The 20144-nt window shown below is 48.0% G+C and overlaps 1 protein-coding gene across 1 annotated transcript; it reads left to right on the top strand.

The window, feature by feature from the left end:
* The first annotated feature begins 2015 nt into the window (after positions 1-2015).
* On the top strand, positions 2016-19467 carry Dnaja4 (DnaJ heat shock protein family (Hsp40) member A4). Its single transcript, XM_028783317.1, has 8 exons — positions 2016-2554; positions 2881-3019; positions 9270-9450; positions 11696-11800; positions 12430-12657; positions 13566-13796; positions 17435-17535; positions 17616-19467. Exons 1-8 carry the CDS (start codon positions 2085-2087, stop codon positions 17829-17831), a joined length of 1671 nt encoding a protein of 556 aa, XP_028639150.1. The 5' UTR covers positions 2016-2084; the 3' UTR covers positions 17832-19467.
* The last annotated feature ends 677 nt before the right edge of the window (positions 19468-20144 follow it).

Raw genomic sequence — 20144 nt, 5'->3', positions numbered from 1 at the left:
CAGTGTCATTCTTGGCACCACGTCTCAAAAGGCAAACAAAAACAAGAGAAACAAAGCTAATGCTTATAGAACTGTTGAGGACAGATTTTGGTTAGTAATAAATTTTGCCAAGAGTCCTGTATGAAGAGATTTCAACTTCTACTTGCATAAAAGGACCTGGACTTCTACAGAAAGGATGGGGGCAGGGGGAGAGGGACAGGAAGGGCTTCTACTGGGTCCAGGAAGTAAGAAATTTTAAAGGGTGGTTGATGTAAACAAGACTGGCTAATGTGTGCACTGTGAGCCAGCAGATGTCAGTCAAGATTCCACCCTCTGAAGAATACTTGGAGCCAGAGGCCCTAATCTCAGATGTGGACCAGAACAGTCAGTTCTTTGGCAGGCTTGAGTTTTTCAGGCAGGAATTTTAGGGGAAGTGAGGGTCATCTTAGAGATACAGTCTTTAAAGATCTAGACTGGAAAATGCTCAGAGAAAACAGTAAAGAGGTTGGTAAAGGGCAATTTTTTATCCGTGTTTAGCTAAGATGTAAAGATCTAAAAAAAAAAAACCTAAGCCTTTAAATATAGCATCTGGGAGTCCAAGACAGGTGGTTCTCTGTGAGTTCAAGGTCTATATAGTGAGTTTTAGGACAGTCAAAAATAGAGAATGAAACCTTGTCCAAAAAAAAAAAAAAAAAAAAAAAGAAAGAAAGAAAACCCATCAGTCAGAAATAATGTGCTGGGTAACACTCAGCAGTGCACACCTGTAACCCCAGCATTTGGAAGGCTAAGAACACAAGCTTAACTAGCCAGTCAGCTATAAACTGAGATCTCTGTTTCTAGGTTCTAACCACACATCTAAGCCATCTTTCTCCCATGTCCCACCTACCAACGATACTGGTCCACAGAACTGAATCTGGGGAAAACAGTGCAGCTGCGCTGTGTTCTCAGCTCTAGCTCCAACACTAGGCCCACTTGACAGGGTGCCTGCACTCTACCTGGAAGCTCTGCAGGGACTGGGAAGTAGCCTGTAGTTTTAGACGTTTTCAGATGAGCTAAGAGTAATGCCTCATGTCTATAATCCCAGCATTTGGGAGCCTGGAACAGGAGGACCCTGAGTTTAAGGGCAGTCAACGCTATGTTGCAAGACCTTGTTTCAAAGGTAACATCAATAACAAATCAGGGGGAAAAAAGAAAAGAATGTTTCTTAGTGATCCCTATGAGCAAGCCAGGTTCTTGTCAGGAGGCTACTGTTCTCTTTGATTCTTACAGATGTCCTGTGAAAAGACGGGCACGGGCCAGTGAACATGTCCCAGTAATGGAGAAATAACCCCATAAGCAGAGGTTCATGTAAAGAAGATACAGGAATGGGATCACAAATTCCTCACCTCCAGTTCTGAATCTGCCCACAAGTGACTGCTCTACAGGAGCAAGATACAGAAGGTGAGTTACCATGTTCCCTGGGAAAGAAGCTAGCGGCTTGGCTTAATTTCTCATGGGTATTAAGTCGCTTGTATCCCCATTGCACGAATGAAAGTGGAGCTTCAGCCACCCGATCAAAACCCAGGTCAGTTGACCCCAGGGAGCTGGGCAGAGTGGCTTCCTCTCCTGGATAAAGTGTTGCACCAATAGAAGCCTAAGTAGGCCAGAAGGGTCTGCAGTATTCTGATAGCACTGCAGCAGCCAGTCCACACCCACATTTTTTGAGTATTCTTAATCATGGCAGCCGTTGAAAGCAGCCTAGAGAAGTAGAAGATTGGACTGCCTGGTCTTGTACGCTCCAGTGCCCGTTAGAGCTGCATCACTGGTCAATGGCTCTGCCTTGGTCCATTTGTGCACTGTTATTTATATGTGTGTGTTGACGGGGAAGGGATTCCCACTCCTGAGAAAAAGAGAGATCACTGTCCATCCTTGAAAGACTTGGGAATATGTCACTGTTCACATGTGACAGACGTCATCACTGCTCACAGCTGGGAGACGTCACTCCTCACCCTTGGGGTACTTATGAGGTTTCCAGCTGTGGGCAGTAGAGAGGCCGTGTCCAAACTCAGGCCACCTGAAGGCCGCTGTTCACATCTTCAAAGGCTAAGGGTCACCCAGCCTTCAAGATGCCTAGGGGGAACCAGCAACCGCAGGATCTCGACACCACCACCACAGAAGGCAGCCATCCACTCCAACACCCTCAAAAGTGCAACAATCCGAGGCAGACCCCAGAGCACACCCCCGCAGTGACCGAACAGAAGGGGGCCACACCCCGAGGCAGAGGCCGGGTGGGGCCGGCACGCACGCTGCCCTCCCAGTCCAAGCTCTCCTCCGTCCAGGGTTCGCGCACACGAGGCCCTCCTGCAGGCCAGCGGATCCCAGAGCGGCCCAACCCCGCGGACCCACGCAAGGGCAAGGGGCCGGTCTCCGGGCGGCGTGACAGTCGGCAGCGGACGCCCTCCACCACGAAGCCCGAACCCTCCACGCCGAAGCCCCCCACCCCCGAGCACCCCAACATGGCCCGTGGCGGCAGTCAGAACTGGAGCTCGGGGGAGTCGGACGGCCAGCCAGAGGAGCGGACTTCCGAGGAGAACGGGTGAGCGTGCGCGCCCGGCCGGCCGACCGCAGAACCGAGCCCCGGAGCCGCCGGAACCTCCGCGAAGGTTCTGGGTCTTTGTGGCGTCACGCCTCCTGGCGGAACCTTCCGCCGGCGCCGAATAAAAGCCCGCGGCGGAGGTGCCGGCGGCTCGAGTGCGGCGGAGTCGGGAGCGCAAGTGGGTCCCGGGCGCACGCTCAGGACGGAGCCCCGGGAAGCGGCCGCGACCGAGACGGTGACGCGCAGGCCGGCGGCGGGGGCGCGGGCCGGGGGGCCCCGGGGGCGTCGGGGACGCGCTGACCCGCCTCGCCCGCCCCACTCCGCAGAGACAAGATGGTGAAGGAGACCCAGTACTATGACATCCTGGGGGTGAAGCCCAGCGCGTCCCCGGAGGAGATCAAGAAGGCCTATCGGAAGCTGGCGCTCAAGTACCACCCGGACAAGAACCCGGATGAAGGCGAGAAGGTGCGGGGCTCCGCGGGGCGTCGGGGTCACGGGAGGACCCGGGCTGTGAATTATTGAAAGCGGCGCAGAGGCTCTCTCCAGGCGCCGCGCCAGCCCGAGGGAGGCCGCGGGGCGCAGTCAGTTGGGGGCACCTAGGTGCGGGGCGCCAGTGCCAGCAGCCATCCGTGCCTCCGTTCACTCTACAAGTGTTTCTGGAGCCCCTGCCTCCCGGCTGTGAGGACCCTGACAGGGCTCCGGGACTGACCTATGGGAGCCCAGCTCTCAGAGGTAACCCTGGCATTCCTGTGGGAGTGGACGCCGGCAAACCAGAAACCCTGGCACCGGTGAGCAGAAGCTATGTGCTTGGTGGGCACCCCCGGCAGCGAAATATTGTGTTTATGTTCCGCGTGTTGCATAAGCCCTAAGGGATGAGTTCCTGTGATCTGACTTATCCCTTAGACAAACCCAGTGTCCCTCTTGAGAGCGATCTCTGAGGCCACCTCCTGCCTGATACAGTTTTCAGACACGGAATTGTCACGTTTTTGTCGTCCTTATGAATCAGGGGTGCAGAAGTCTGTAACCTGACACATCTGTTTATAGTGAGAACTCCAGGTTTCCTGTGACAAATGACCCACAGTTGACCATAAGTACAGACAGATAGTAGGCTGAAGAGCTCTGCACATTGCTGCCCTAATTTGCACCTTTTCCATCCTGTTTACAGAAATAAGACATTCTTCGTTTTGTTCCCAACGAGGACATGACCCACCTGAATAGGCGAGTCACAGTACCAGCCATTGCAAGGAGAGCTGGCTAGCTATCCTGTTTCTTTCTTCATTTCTTGCCGTTTAAGAAAACAAAACAAACCCCTAAGCAAACCAAACAAACAAAAAACCACTTTGGCCCTCCCACATGAGTCTGGGGAGCGAGCCAGTGCCCTGGCTGGAGCTCATAGCAGTCACACCTGGACCACTTTTGGAGCCAGTGATCACCCTGTCTAGCATTTAGACCTGTGGAAATGACACTGGGATCAAAATACCTGTCTGCATTAGTAATTCCAAGCTGGAGGCAAGCTGCTGGTGGAAGGTTGGCTGGTGGCAGCAATGACAGAAGATTTATATTTAGCCACATGTGCCGAATGTGGCTGTCACAAGTTTAAAATGCCTCCCTGTAAGACCATTATACCCATTCGTGTCCCTTCTTGTCTATATTTAGGTGGCTTACTGTAGCCTTTAAAGTTACCAGCTTTCTGCATTGTGTTGGTGATTCACAGACACGTTCCCTCGTTTCAGTTATGCATTGCTGACCGTATGTATGTATGTATGTATGTATGTATGTATGTATGTATTTTTGTGTGTATGGATGTTTTGCCTGGATGTATCTTTGTGTACCACATGCCTTCCTGATGCCTTTGGAGGCCAGAAGAAGGTGTCAAATCCCCTGGAACTGAAGTTACAGATGGTCGTTAACCACTCTATCAGTGCTAAGAGTCAAACCTTGGCCCTCTGAAAGAGCAGCTATCTCTCCACCCCTCCATCTCTCCATCCTCAGACAATTCTTCTTTAAGGAGGGCTTCAAGGCTTCCAAGTTGCCTTCTGTTTCAGCAGGCAACTTGGGGGAAAACCTTCCACTCCAGTCTCAGGTCACATCATAGTCACCAAGAGGCGGTCCCTGCTGTTTGCTTACCATCTGAAATGAGAGTGCCTTTGCTGTAGTCAGGCTTTAAGAGCACATTATATTTGCCCTCTTCGCATATTATGTAGCTTTCGCCACCTACACACCTGCCTGGGCAGGTTATTTGCCCTTGTTTTAAACTAATATTTATTTATAGCCAGGTACCCAAGGTAGTATCATATAAATAATTCTTTTACAAAGTAAGATATGGCAGGTCCCTCTTTATGTGCTAGGAGGAGGGCAGTGTGTACCCACTGTCAGAAATGCACCTCCCTTCCTACTTTCCATGAAGGGATGACCCATTTTCTTTAGTTTTTTTTACTAAGCCTTCTTGGCAGAGGTCACCCTAGACCACAGACTGGCTGACCAGTCTTAACCTTATCTTACCGTGATGACCCTTAGTGGGCAGATGCCTGTTCTACTTAAGGACATGGATGACTCTAGCCATGATATATACGTGCTAAAATGTTTGTTGGCTGGCTGAGTAATGAGGTCAGAAGAAACAGACTTTAATTCTTTAATTCCATGTGTAAGTAGGAGAACTCTCAGAAGTGGGAGGGAGGGCACAGTGAAGAGGGACTTGGTGGGGGTGTGGATTGCAAATCTGAGGGGACAAGGAGACGGGGCCAGTTTATGGAACTGCTATAGAATTCTCCAGAGAGCTATTGATCATTCATTCACACACCAAACAGCTTCTCTTCTGGTCCTGTGTTGTGCTGGGCACACCATGCAGGCTTTTCCAGAGTTTTGTGAGAATTTGTATGTACTTTTGGACTACTATGTATGCTACAGGTGGGAATTTTTTTCCACCTAAGTTTGTCACATATTATTAATGTCTTAAAACTAGATTGAGTGAGTCCTTTCCTCTTAAGTCCTGGGACAGCTGAGACGCCCGCCATCAGAGTGTTGGTCTTTGTTTTCTGCTCTGTTGTCCTGTGTTGCTAAGCAGTGGGCAGCCTGTGTTTGTTGTCAGCCATTCTGCCCTACATGAAGTCTGTGCTTGTTGTAGCTGCAGTCGGTTTTCTGTAAGACCCAGGGTGGCAGGTCAGCAAGAATAGTCCTTTCAGGGGTGACAATAGCCGATCAGCTATCCAGATGGGTTTGGCCTTTTGATGAGCTTCATTATAAATTTTAGTTTGAGTAACAGATGTTCAAGATAAAAATCTTAGCAGACTGTAACAATGGAGGAAGTTTCAGAATATGGGCTGGGGATGTAGCTCAGTTGGTATAGTCTTACTGAGCATGTGCAGTGTCCTGGGTTTGGTCCCCAGTGCCATGTAAGCCAGGCGTAATGGTACAAGCCTGCAACTGTAGCACTTGGGAGATAAAAGCAAGTGGATCTGAAGTTCAAGGCTATTTTGGGCTTCATAGTAAATTCATGGGAAATCTGGGATTCATGAGACTTTATCTCAAAGAAAAGAACTGAAGTTTCAGAATACAGAGGAAAAGCTATCTGGAGTGTGTACAGCCCAACCCTGTGTCTCTCCAAGCCCTTACGCACCCCCCACCCCCTTCATCCCCCTTTCTTTTGATTTTGTTTTTGCTTTGTTACAAAGTATCCAGGAGTCGAGGCCGACTTCATGGCAACGGTCCTACCTCAGCTTCCTTGAGTCTAGAGATTATGGGAATGAGCGATATACCTGCAGTTTCCCCTTCTTAGTACTTTATCATAAGTGTGTTTCCAGGTTGCCGTGCGGTTCTCAGAGCCATTTCTCAGCTGAACAGTCTTTCCATGAAAGACTGTGGCAAAGGTCATAGAACCCTAATTCCAACTGGGAGGAAAGGAGATCTTTGAAGGATCTGAATTTGACCCCAGAGTGAACAGGTCCCCAGAGGTAGGAGAACCTGTTACAAACATTTAGAGTCCCTGTCCCATCAGGTCTAGCCTATAATTGAATCACCCAAGTGACACGGCAGTTTTTTTCTATTCTTCAGTTCATCTGTTAAATCCAAGCCTCTTTGGGGTATCCAGAGTGTTTTAGTGGGCCCTCTTGAACATACTTACCTTCAAAGAACCCAGAAGCCCCTGGTGGCAGCCTAGCTTTCTGACCTTCCAAACTATGCATTTCATCCCCATGCCTCCTGTTGGTGGTTTGCTTTTTGTTTGTGTTTTACTGAAGAAAGCAATCATAGTGTGTGGTCCTCACTTCCTTGAAAAAATATGGGATTTAGAATATAAACGGCTGTGTATATGATGCTGATGCTTCGTGTGTGTTGGAGGGTAGGCGCATGCATGCCGTGGTATCTAGGTGGAGCTGAGACAGCTCTGGGAATTAATACTTGTCTCCTCCCTTATTGTTGAAGCCAGGCATTTTTTGTTCCTGTTACTGTGTTGTGTACTCCAGGCTAGTTGGCCCCAGAGCTTCCAGGCATCCCCTTTTGTGTCTCCTCCTCCTACACTGTCGGGTTACCAAAGTTCATAGCACATAAGCCTTTTCATGTGTTCTGGGGATCTGAACTTAGGTCAGTATGACAGGAATTTGTACCTCCTGGTCATCTTCCCTGCCCCATGAACGGTTTTTAATACTCTTTCCCGGCGGCTTCAAAGATGCCTCAGAGGCTAAGAGCACATACTGCTCTTACAGAGGACCAAAGTTCAGTTCCTGGCACCCGTGTCAGGCAGCTCATCCTGTAACTCCAGTACCAGGGATTTGTATGTCCTCTTCTGGCCTCCATGGTGGCTACACGCATATGCATATATACTCACATACATACACATAAATAAATGCTTAATTAAAACTTTTTAATACCCCTCCCTTTTGTTTTTTTTTTTTTTTTGGCTGATGCCTATTTCTTGTTCCTGCTTATTAGGTCTTGGTCAGGAATCTGTGGAACACAGGGTGACTTAACATCTCTGTCAGTTTCTGTATTTGTGTCTTTGTGGCATTTATTTTCCACCGTAGGTTCTAAGAAGTCATGCAGGATAGTTTATATTTCTGTCCTTCTGAGTAAAGATTAGGCCTTGGGAGGCCAAGAGCCAACCTCATTTATTCTTATCTGAACTTCCAGAACCGAGCTGTTCGTCTAACAGATAGTTGCCAAGTGTTGTCCACACGGCAGACACAGTTGTAGGCTCAAAGACACCCCTGGTATTCCAAGCCGGCAGCCCATCTTCATGGGGCTTGTCTTGCAGTGGGCAATGAATCATAACTGCATGGGAGAAAGTAGTGCCCTTGGAAGGGGCTGGGAGACCTGTGGGTGGGCTTGCACTTTGAAAGCTGGGACATGAGGAGGGGTTTAGGCTCCCTGGGAAAGGAGGCTTTGAGCAGAGGCTTGAGGTCCTGTGTTTGCCATAGGGAGCCCTGGGGCACATGTTACAGTGTTCAGATAGAGCTAGGAGGCTGTGGACAAGAGCAATATTGAGATCAGGAATTTAGAAGACGGAGACAGAAGGATTGTTGTGGGTTTGAGGTCAGCCTGGAAGACATAGTGAGTTCTAGGCCAGACTGTGTTACAAAGTAAGACCTTTCCAAAACACAATTACTGGAGGCCAAAGAGGAGAGGAGGGCAGAGTTGGGTTGTAGGTGACAGCAAGGATGGTGGCTCAAGAGGGTCACAATTCACAGGCTTGGTGCAGAACGGGCTAAAAGCAGGAGTGAGGAGGTTCCTGGATAGAGCAAAGTAGCAAGGACAGAGTTACAGGTTTTAGTGCTTTGTTATTTTAGAGAGGTTCATTCATATACTTAAGAGTGTGCTGAGAAACATCCTCCACCTGGCCTCAGTAGTTACAGATATTTGTCACATAGTTTCCCTATGTGCTTTTGTGAGGCATGTGTAGTTAATTTCTGTAGCATGCTCTTCCTAGGAACAAGGTCGTCTTTACAGTAATCCCAGTAGTTGGCAAATGTATGACTTTCAATTGGAAACATAGTTTTCTCATTTGTTCCAGGTAACACCCTTTATAATCATTTTTGCCTGTGCATAATCACTCATAGGGTGAGCCTCTATGCTCAGCTTTCCTGTCTAGACTACAGAAGGTCCCACTCAGTTTGGGTTTTCTAGTTCTTTTCTTACAATCAGATTCTAGTGATAAATTTTTGGAAGGCATGCCACACATGGGGAATTGTGTCTGTTGTCAGAGTTCCAGAGATATAGATGGAGAGTAAGCACCACCAGGATTTGCTGACAGGTGAGACTGGTGTTGCCATAACAGATCGGGGAGGGGAGGCCAAGTTGTGCAGGTAGTACAGCTACATAGTGTCTGGCACGCCGGCAGGTGCTCCCAGGCAGCTGTGGTTGGACTTCACACTTGTAATCTAGCAAAGTGATTCCTGTAGCTGGAATCCATGGTAACACTGGAAACTCTGGGCTGCAGTGCTCCTAGATGAAGCCTTGGGGTCTCCTTCACCTGGGGACTCCATGTCTTCTGACTGGTGCTGCCAAGTGGCGATGAGCTTTCTCTCTCCGCTACTTTCCAGCCCTGTTCTTGAACTATCTCCATAGCAAAGCTCCATATGTTTGTCCTTTGGCAGCACATACATGAACTTAACAGCTGGAGAGAGTGGCTTGTGGTTACACTTGGAGGTAGGCTTGCTTATGGGAAAATATCGCAAACCTCTCTGGGACTCATTTTTAATCTCTCTTCTCTTTCTCTCTAAAGTTTAAACTTATATCCCAGGCATATGAAGTACTTTCAGATCCAAAGAAAAGAGACATCTATGACCAAGGTGGAGAACAGGCAATTAAAGAAGGGGGATCGGGTAGCCCCAGCTTCTCTTCACCCATGGATATCTTTGACATGTTCTTTGGTGGTGGAGGACGGATGACTAGAGAGAGAAGAGGTAAATGGTTTTAACTGATTTTTTCCATTTGTGTGTGTGGGGTGTAGGGTGTGTGTGTGTGTGTGTGTGTGTGTGTGCAGCTGTGTATAGGTGTGTAGGTCAGAAGACAACTTGCAAGAGTTGGTTCTACTCTTCTGTCATGTAGATCCTATAGATTGAACTCAGGTCGTCAGGCTTGGCAGTAAATGCCCTTACCCTCTGAGCCATCTTTCCAGCCTATAAATGCTTATAAAGAAATGTAAGCAAGGTTTGTAGTGTCTGTCACAGGAATCAAGATGGAACATACTTTTAAGGAGTGTGGATGTTGGGGATCATTAAATAATGTTGAATTTTATTAGTGTGCAGGCTACTGGAATCTCTTATATATTTAATTATCTGACACCTTCCCAATGCCCCATATTAAAGGGAGCAGATGGGATTACAGATAGAATTGAGGAACACGTGTGATAAGAGCAGAACAGGAGTATTACTGAGTTCTAGGCCAGCCTGAGCTGCACAGTGATGCCCAGTCTCAAGACAAACACAAATGAGTAAGGTCTGTTGAGACCGGACCAGGGGCCGGAGTGTCCAAAGGGACATAACAGACACTTCAATGCTTAGCAAATCTATCAAGAGTGCCCCTCTTCCCTCCCCCTTTTTACCCACCCATCCAACTCTTGGGCCCCAATCTGGGCCAGGGCCTGCAAGCTCTCTCATTATTCTGGTCAGGATATTGCCATGTTCAGGGTGGTCTCATCCCCAGCCAACATCAGATGTTCTGAAAAACAGAGGTTTTTTTGTTTGTTTGTTTGTTGGTTGGTTGGTTTTTTTTTGATTTTTCTAGACAGGGTTTCTCTGTGTAGCCCTGGCTGTCCTGGAACTCACTCTGTAGACCAGGCTGGCCTCGAACTCAGAAATCCACCTGCCTCTGCCTCCCAAGTGCTGGGATTAAAGGCGTGCGCCACCACCACCCGGCAAAAACAGAGTTTTTAAAATATTTGTAAAATGAATGACCTTCTCAGAATCCATTCTGGTTAGCAGCTTCAATCCTAGGAGGTAAATGACAGTCCCTCACACACATATACACTATCTGGGTTCCTGTGTCCCCTACCCTCTTCCTGCTCCTGCCTCCTACTTTGAGTCAGGGTTTAGTGTGTGCTAGGCTCTCTCCAGATTCCTTATGTAGCTGAGGGGTGATCTTAAACCTGCAATCTTCCTGCATCTTCCTCCCAGAGCTCCATGCCAGGGGACTGCATCCTGCCAGGGCTCCATCCTCAGCCTGACTTCTGTACTGCCCACCTCCTGCCAGCAGGCCTTGCTCGTTGGCTGCTGTATGGCTGAATTGTCTCTCTGCTGATAGCCCCTCCCCTGCCATCTTACTACAGATAATCCACTTTGGATCCTAAAACCATAAAGACAGCCAAGCTTAACCACACTGCTAGATTGGAGAAGTACACTCATTAGTGTTAAGGAGTACGTCTTTGGTCAGCAAGAGCCCTTGGATAAATGTATTTATTCTCACATTATAATTGGCTTTGAGCTTTAAAAAGCATGGCTGTTGATTCTGTGCACACAGTGTATTGAAAACCACAGTGTTTGAGAGAAAAGTCCCCCAAACCCCCGCTCCTGGGGTGCTGCCTGCTCATGTGCTTAGCGGTGCAAACGTGATTAAAACTTTGGGTCTTTTCTTGCCCAGCTCTCTAGCTATCTTGAAATGGAAAGCTTCACACCCTTAATTGAGTCATCTCTCAAAGGTGACAGCCAAAACCCAGGACACCTTGTCTCAGTGACTGCTACAACACCCAGCAACAGGGGAGTGCTGCTGTGTTGCTTCCCCAGGAGTAGGCATAGTGCCAGTGCAGCCAGACTGCATCCTGAGGGCCAACTCTTCCCCTCCGTTCTGAATGCAGACAAGAGATTTGGTCAGAGAAAAGCACCCCTGCCTGACCATACACTACATAAGAGCTTGTCAGGTCAAAGGCTTGGTGCCTAAGCAAGACTTTCTGTGAAAATGAAAATGGACAGTTTTGTTGTTGTTGTTGTTGACTTCTCTAAATGACTGGATAGCCAGCTCATAGGTAGACAGAAGTTGGCTCTCCATCTTGGCAGGGACTAATAGGATAGATTGGTTTAATGATGCATTACTTCCTATGGGGTAGGGCAGGCTCTGACCCAACTCGTGTCCAGGCCTTCAGAAGAGTTGTAGGGTATAGTGTAAGGCAGTGGTCTGGCTAGTCCCACTAACTGGCTCTTTGTCCCTCGGCAGGCAAGAATGTTGTGCACCAGCTGTCAGTAACTTTGGAAGACTTATATAATGGAATCACTAAGAAACTAGCCCTCCAGAAAAATGTAATTTGTGAGAAATGTGAAGGTAAAAACTAGTATCGTAATGCCTCTCACAGCTCAGATCCTCGTTTCTGCTTGTTTCCTAGCTCAGAGAAAAATAACTGCTCTTGACAAATGTGGGAGTTAAGCAGGGTTTATAAGGAGGGAACCCTGAAGCCATATCTGTTTGCCTCAATGTTTTCATTTCTCTGGGCTGGACATCTAGTCAGTGTGTTGGCACTTATCCTAAAAGTTTCAAAATCTGGACAGTTCTCCTAATGTAGGGGTCGGCAGAGTTTTCCTGTCAAGTGTGAGACAGTAGACATCTGTGACTTTGTTCTGCCATCACAGTGCATGAGTAAATGTGTCAGTGTCCCAGTAAGCCCTCACTTAATGTTTAAAATTTGAATTTTCAAGAAAAGTAAAATCTAGTGACCCATGTTGTCACAGAGAACTACCTGGACTGACAAGGCTTATGTCCTGTCCCAGACTGTGGCACGGGCGTTAGCACCCTGGGTTAGATGTTAACATCTAGGCATGACCTGCTTGACTGTTCTTTTCCAAACACCCCCACGTTGCTTTAATAAGTATAGGATACTAAGCACAGTGCCTGGTGGGATAGGCAGCTCCCTGCTGAGAGGAACACAGCTCTTCCCTTGTCTCCCACCTCCACAGGCATTGGTGGGAAGAAGGGGTCCGTGGAGAAGTGCCCTTTGTGCAAGGGGCGGGGGATGCAGATCCACATCCAGCAGATTGGGCCGGGCATGGTGCAGCAGATCCAGACTGTGTGCATCGAGTGCAAGGGCCAGGGCGAGCGCATCAACCCCAAGGACCGCTGTGAGAACTGCAGCGGCGCCAAGGTCACCCGAGAGAAGAAGATTATCGAGGTGCACGTGGAGAAAGGTGAGGCAGAGTACTTAGCGCTGGAGGGCCCCGCTCTGCTAATCATGGCACACTCAGGGTGTAGGTGTCAGGGATGGGGCTCTGTGTGGCAGCATGTTTATGAGACAAAGGCTGCCAGGAGTCCCTTTTCAGGTCATCTTCCTATGACCTAGCCTGTGACCAATGAGGTCACAGAAAAACTCTTAAGAAGTTTTTCCTATGCTCTGAAAGTCTTGACTGTTGAGTCTGTTTGGCTGTCCTTGCCCGTCCTTTCAATGTATTCCTTAGGAATCTTCTGAAGTATTTTTCCCAATGGCTTTTATTGCTCATTGGCTGCCATAGCTTTTAAAGGTTTTTAGGCCTGTATGCTAGCCCCCCACTTCCCCATCTCCCCTGTGCTGCTCCAGATTCTACCAGATGCAGTGCTTTCCCGTGTTGTTTTTTTTTTCTGGTACCATGATCTTAAGGCCCATTTCTGTTTTTCCAAAATTCCCAATTCTTTGACTTTCTGATCCAACAAATATGTCATACATCAGTTGAGACCAAAAACCAAACTGTTAAAAGACTTCCTCAGATAATGCCTTTATAATGCCTTTATCTTGTGTCTATAAACCAACATCTTAAAAAGATTAGGCACTTCCACAAGTCTCCCCTTCAAGCTGAGAGCCATGTCCCACGTGGACCAGGAAGTGAGTGGTGGCCTCACAATGTCTGAGGAGGGTGATGTGATCAGATGTAGGAACTTATTTCCTTCTCCCTCATGGTCGTTGACCCAGGGCCTGTGCTGGAATTAAAGCTACTCCAACACTGTGCCCACAGGAGCCTGGGGAGGTTAATGAGTTAAGACTCCACCCCTCAAATTTCTGTCCCTTCAGAAGCTGTGAGCTCTGGCTGTGTAAGTGGCTAATCAGAAGGGTGATGTTCCATAGGTATGAAGGATGGGCAAAAGATACTGTTTCATGGAGAAGGAGACCAGGAGCCTGAGCTGGAGCCTGGTGACGTCATAATTGTGCTTGATCAGAAGGATCATAGTGTCTTTCAGAGACGAGGCCATGATCTGATCATGAAAATGAAAATTCAGCTCTCTGAAGCTCTTTGTGGCTTCAAGAAGACAATAAAGACGCTGGATGACCGAGTCCTTGTAATTTCATCTAAGTCAGGTAGGCACTGCTTCTGTGTTCCGCATGTCTGGCTGACAGACTGTGCACAGTGGCCGCCTTTCATGCTGTCAGCTGGACAATCTGAGTAATGACATCATCTTATTCTTTTAAAGATATACTTTATTTTTAATTATGCACATGTGCACATGTCCTTGTGTGGGTGTGTGCACTTATGTAATTGTACCCTTGGAGGCCAGAGGCTCTTTCTGGAGCTGGAGTTCCAGGCAGTTTGAATCACCTGACATGGGGGCTGGGAACTGACCTCTGGTCCTGAGCTGCAAGAACAATACCTATCTTTAATTGCCACACCATCTCTTCACCCCTAAATTTAATTTCTTACAGTTTACTGTGGTGTATGTGTGTGGAGTGAGAAGACAACTTTAGAGTCTATCCTATTCTCTGCCATCTCTGGCTCTAGAGATAGCACTTAGGTCGGGTATCAGGTCCGCACAGCAAGAGCCTTTACCTGCTGTGCCAACTCATTAGCCCTGCTTGCGAGATTACCACCCGTGACTAGAGAATATGATGAATTTCTCTAATATCCTCCTAGAGTAGGAAGAGGTCTCTCAAGTAAGAATCTTTTGAGCCTGAAATTGTATCTGGAACCTTCCAGCTAAGCATAAATGTAAATATCTGAGTAATGGAACACAGCCAGTGACAGCCTTTGCTGTCAAGTGGTATCTGTCTGAGTCTACCTCTGTTTTCTAAGCTGTTACATGAAAACATTTTGAAATAGGATTTTCCTGAAGGGAAAGAAAGACAGCAGCTAAGAGCATGTCTTGAGAGGCTTCCACAGGAACTGCCACACACCCCAGAGAAGCTGCCACTGGGGCTGAAGTGGGGGAGGGGTTGTCACACACCCTAGAGGAGCTGTCACTGGGGCTGAAGTGGAGGAGGGGTTCCAGGACTCTGAGTGCAGTCTCAGCACGTCTACAGTCACAGGTTCTCAGCACCCAGGAAGGCTGATGTTTACAGAAGTTGTGAGTCCATCTGGGCTCTAGAGCACCTGTCTAGAAGAGACTGAGGCAGAGGCTGGGCTAGTGACAAAGGCAGTTGTGCACAGCCAAGATGTCTGCATGGTGTAGAAGAGGCTAGGAAATCTAAGTGTCCTGGGGCCTCGACACAGGCAGGGTTTACCTGTGGCGAGTCTGGGGGTGGGTAACTGGCTGATAAGCCTGCGGCACAGGCCTTGGGAACTGAAGTCCTGAGAGCAGGTGAGCACCTGTGTCTGCATCCAACCTCCAGGACCTCGCCTGCCTCCGCCCATTTCCCTGTCTGCTCTTCTGTACCCAGTCTTCTCTGGCTCCTTCTCATTTCTCCTTTGCTAGAGATGGTAGCACACGAGAAATCATTTCTAAACTGACCAGTTCATGGTGATTTTAAAAATCTGAGTTTCAAATTTACAGCTGTGCATGGTGTACACATGTAATCCTAGCACTCAGTAGGCTGAAACCAGGGATTTGCAAGATTGAAGCCATCCTGTTCTATAAAGCAAGATGCTATTTCAGTGGAGATCGGGTGTGTGTGTGTTGGAGATGTAGCTTAGTTGGTAGACTGCTTAGCATTCATGAAGTTGTGGGCTCAGTCCCTAGCACCACATGAACCAAGTATGCGAGTACTGGCCTTTAATCTCAGCACCAGGACCTTGAGCAAATGGATCAAACTTACAAAAAGAAAGCGACTGTCTCAGAAAAACAAATTTCAAGCTTACAAAAAGTTGTAGAGATAAAAATATACAAAATCCACCAAATGTGAGATTTGCCACTAAATTTTTTACCCCAGGTACATGTGCTTATATATACTTAGTCAAGATCAGGTATATATATACACAAGTCAAGCCCTACACTGTGATTTAGTCTGTGAAGTTCTAACATCACAGACGCCTTTCTTTAGGCTCCACTCCACAATCTCCCAGGTACCCAGTCCTTCCTGAAACTTGAGGCATAAAGTTGAAGGATTACACTTCACACAAGGCCTTAGGTCACCTGTTACGAACAGAACTGGGCCTGGTGTTGTATCTCAGTCCCCAAACATTCTCATATCCCAATTTCTAGCGTTTGTGAGAGAGCTAGGACTGGCAGCATTTGTGTGACTTTGGAAAAGCCCACCCTTGGCTAAGGGTGGGTAATGTGGTCAGGTCATCCTGGCAGAATTCCCTGGGGCAGGGCCCTGTTGCAGGGGGAGCAGTCTCACTACCTTCCCTGATCCCACCTTGAGGAATCTGGGAGTCAATGACAGAAATGGGGCTCATGAGGAAGAAGCCCCAGAGGGAAGGAAAAGAAATCCTTAGAAACCTACTTCTTGCTTAGGTGGGAGAAAGGATAGGGTATCTAGAAAATCTGCTGGGATTTCTTCCTAGTATCTGGTGCATGTGTGCATGCTTGCATGCGTGTGTGCGCACACACACCCTTTCCTTCCTTTTCTATTGGTTTATCTTTCAATTTCTCTCCCTTTCCCTCATTGTTGAGCTATCTGCCTTGCCAGAACCACTTAACTCTTAAGGAATTGTGGGTGTTGGAAGCAGGGGGCGTTGCCTTTGGCAGAGGTGTGTAGGGCTTTTCTCTCTTATCCATTAGGCTTTTCCACTCTTGTCCTCTGGGTTCCCAATCCCAGCAAGTCTGAGGTAGCTTGGGGATCTGGGCTGGGGAACAGCAGGAAGTGGCACCTGATGACCAGACACAGAAAGGATATTTCCAAACAAGTCCACTGACAACACAAAAAGCCCAGCAGCCTGTGCCTGTCAGCTAAGCCATCACCCTAACACCCTGCGTCCATGAGGAATGGCCAATGCATAGGGTGCACTGGCATGCTGAATTTTTAAAACTACTGATGGACTTGAAAAAGTTTCTGTGAAAGAAATTTTACTTTCTGTATAGTGTGCTGTTGGGAGAGGAACTACTGAGTAAGGCAGTCTTCAGTTTCCTCTGTCCCGTCCACATCTTCCTATGTTTTGTGGGGCTGGAGACTAAACACAGGAGCTTAGCCATACTTGATAGCCTCTGGCCCAGTGAACTACAGCAGCCCAGCCTTTGTCCATTTTCATGACCGAAGGGAGTATTTTCCCAGTTACTTTTTTGTCCCTAATCTCTTCCAAGCCTAGCAAGAGATAACCCCTGTAAGCCTTGGCGGAGGAGAGTCCTACGTGCCACAGGAACTAATTCCTTAAGATGCCTTTAGAGATCTTGCTGCATTTGGTACAGCTTACTCACCAGCTTCAGTAGAACAAGTACCACCTAGCACCCACCTGCGATGCAGCCTCAGGAAGCTGATGGGGGTAGGGGAGAAACTGGAAGATTCCTGTGAATCCCCTTTCTAAGCTCTGCCTGAACCTGTGAGCAGCAGTCATCTTGTTTGTGCTAGGGACATCCATAATCACCAGAAGACACAGGCAGGTACAGCCCTGTTGGAAGCAGGTCCAGTGTCCTGACTTTAAACCCTTCTGCAGTACGGAAGAGGTCTCAGTGTGCTTGCTGCCTTCCTGATGTGGACCACAGTCTCCCGCTTATTGCCTAACAGGGATAGCGCTCCATCCTCTGCCCATCACCACAAGGCCACTAGAGCCTACTCTAGCTCTTCTTAGAGGAAGGTTAACCTCTTTAGGCTCCTTCCTGTTTGATAAATAGACTTTCTTTTGGCAGGTGAGGTGATAAAGCATGGGGACCTGAAATGTGTCCGCAACGAGGGAATGCCCATCTACAAAGCTCCTCTGGAGAAGGGGATGCTGATCATACAGTTTTTAGTAAGTGCATTCACTCTTTACTCTCATGAGATATACCATCTACTTCTACTGCAAAGAAACCTTTGTGCTCACCTCTGCAGGTAGTCTTCCCTGAAAAGCAGTGGCTTTCTCAGGAGAAGCTTCCTCAGCTGGAGGCTCTGCTTCCCCCTCGGCAGAAGGTGAGGATCACAGATGACATGGATCAGGTGGAGTTGAAGGAGTTCAATCCCAACGAGCAGAGCTGGCGCCAACACAGGGAGGCCTATGAGGAAGACGACGACGGGCCCCGCGCTGGCGTGCAATGCCAGACAGCATGATGGTGCGGTGCGGCATGGCCTGGTTGGACTAGTACATGATGAATGTAAACTTGGCACAATGAAAATGGCATCGCTTCAATAGCCTCGTGTTTGGGGTGTCCTGTGTATGTGTTCAGCAGTCTCCATTGCTGACTATCTTTTGGGTTTTCTTGTTTTTCTTCTAGTTGTAACTTAAGTTATAGCTTGATTTATATTTAAATGTTTTAAGTTCAATCACCTCTAGTCTGTATATGGAATCTGTTCATTTGTACTTTCAGGACATTATTTCGGAGATGCCAGTATCACACTGACCTTTTGTGCTTCTTAGTGGCTTTGCCATGGTTCATTCCCACGGCAGGCCCAGAGAGCCACACTTGGGCTCTAACAAAGGCCAAGAAGGTGGGTGTCTGGCCCATCTCTAGTCTGTGGTTTTCTCCCCTTTCTCCCTTGGCAGAGTCACCGAGGGTACGAGCTCAGGTTGGCTAGTAACATTTCTGAATCTAGACCCTAGAACTCTTAGATAGTAAAAGCACAGGTATGGCTTGCAGTCGGCCCAGCATGCCTGGTTCACACTGAGTAGGCTGGACTCAAAAGCTGCAGAGCCAGTCTAGGGCCTACCGTTCTTTCCCCTTGACTGGTTAGAAAGGGGTTTGTTTGAACATCTCTTTTGGAAGTTTTCTGAACTTCCCAAGCCTTGTGAATGACAAGCCCATTTTAAACAATAAGCCAATAAAGCCATTTGCCTGTGACCCCCTATCTTGTTCTTTGTGGTCTTAATGATTATCTGTTGACGACCTATTCAGTGTTGTCCCACCAAAGTGCTTTCCCTAAGGAAGGCTATATCCCTGGCAGCCTTTGTGCAGCTGCAAAACCAACCAAAGGGAAGTGCTGGTGGCTTAGCTCCTGGCACAGCTAGCTTAATGTCTTAAGGGTGTGCAATGGCACAAACCCCTCAGTATATCTCCTTCCTAAAGGCCCGTTCTTCTCACTGTACAGCCATACTGCAAAGGGCTTTCTGCTTTTGATGTGTGGTGAGAACCGGCCCAACCAGGTTCTAGTTAGCTGACATGAACATCACTGACAATGATAGCTGCTTGGGACAGGTCCTGGCAAGTAGACTGCACTTTAAATAAAGGCTACCTCAGCCTCTAGCCGTTACTACTCCCTTCTTTTCTACAAATGAAGTTAAATACTCTGCTTCTTAAGCTGCTGGGATAACCTGTCAGATCCACCCTTACTTGATTTTTATGGTACAAGAGAGTTTGACACAAATCAGGAACCTCCCCTGGGGTGAGGTCTATGTGTGTGATGGCAGATGAGACCCATGGCTGGTCGAGTATGCCAGCTAGCGGGACCAGGCTCCCCAAAAACACTGCTGGCTAGTAAAATATTATTTTTTCCAAGTACAATGCTCACTTTGACCACAGGACATGACAGACTTAAAACTGCTTCCTCCAACTAATAAATGGACCACAACTCCAGAGTGGTGTTTCTGTGCTGTGACTTACAAATAAATCACTGCTGGAGAGCTACTAATTAGCTTGTAGTAGGACAAAACTAGATTCAGCTCCTTGTTATGAATCTACAGGGTGTTGCTTAACCTTCCCACCTGTACGTTTTTCACTTTAAAATTAAAATTGAGCTGGTATGAGACAAATGGCTTTGCCTTTTCTTTTCTTGAGCACTTCACAGTGTTACGTGACAGACTATCTCACACTGGTTGGCAGAAGTAATAAACTTCCTCCTGGGAAGCTTTGACTTGGGGCATGAGATAAATGCAGCATTCCAATCAGAGTGAACCAACAGCAGAGAGCTGGAGTAGTGAGGAAGAACAGAGGGAATGGGAGACGAGGACTCTGAGATGCTGCCATCTGCAGAGGCTCTGACCTGTGAGGGTGTAGACCTGTCTGAGGAGGAGACACTGAGGCCAGGGAAACAGGGGAATGAGCAAGGGAGGTGGGAAAACCAGCCTGGACTGGCTAAGGAGCTGGGCCCGAGGACGGGCACAATGTGACCAGGCACACAGTTTCAGTAAGAAGCAACAAGCACCAGGATGTTAGTGTCTGAAACCTTCCCCATTACCATGCAGACCTAGTCCAGAGGTGACTGCAGAAAAGGCCTAAGGTGCTGGAACTCTTAGTCTGAGGTAGAGCAGTGTTCAGCCCTGTCCACTAGTCTTGAGCCCACAAGGGCTAAGGCAGGCTGCCAGTAGGCCAGACCTCTCTAAAAAGAACAGGGAGAAAGGGTGTGGCAAAGGGTACATTTTAAATATATACGTGGAAGGATGCACAGGCAGGTAGAATGATAACAAAATTCCAATGCATTTGGCCTGTT

This window comes from Grammomys surdaster, unplaced genomic scaffold (assembly GCF_004785775.1).
Source record: "Grammomys surdaster isolate TR1022 unplaced genomic scaffold, NIH_TR_1.0 1057, whole genome shotgun sequence".
Lineage (NCBI taxonomy): Eukaryota > Metazoa > Chordata > Mammalia > Rodentia > Muridae > Grammomys > Grammomys surdaster.
The sequence above is the reverse complement of the archived record's forward strand: the minus strand, read 5'-3'. Positions and strand labels throughout refer to the sequence as shown.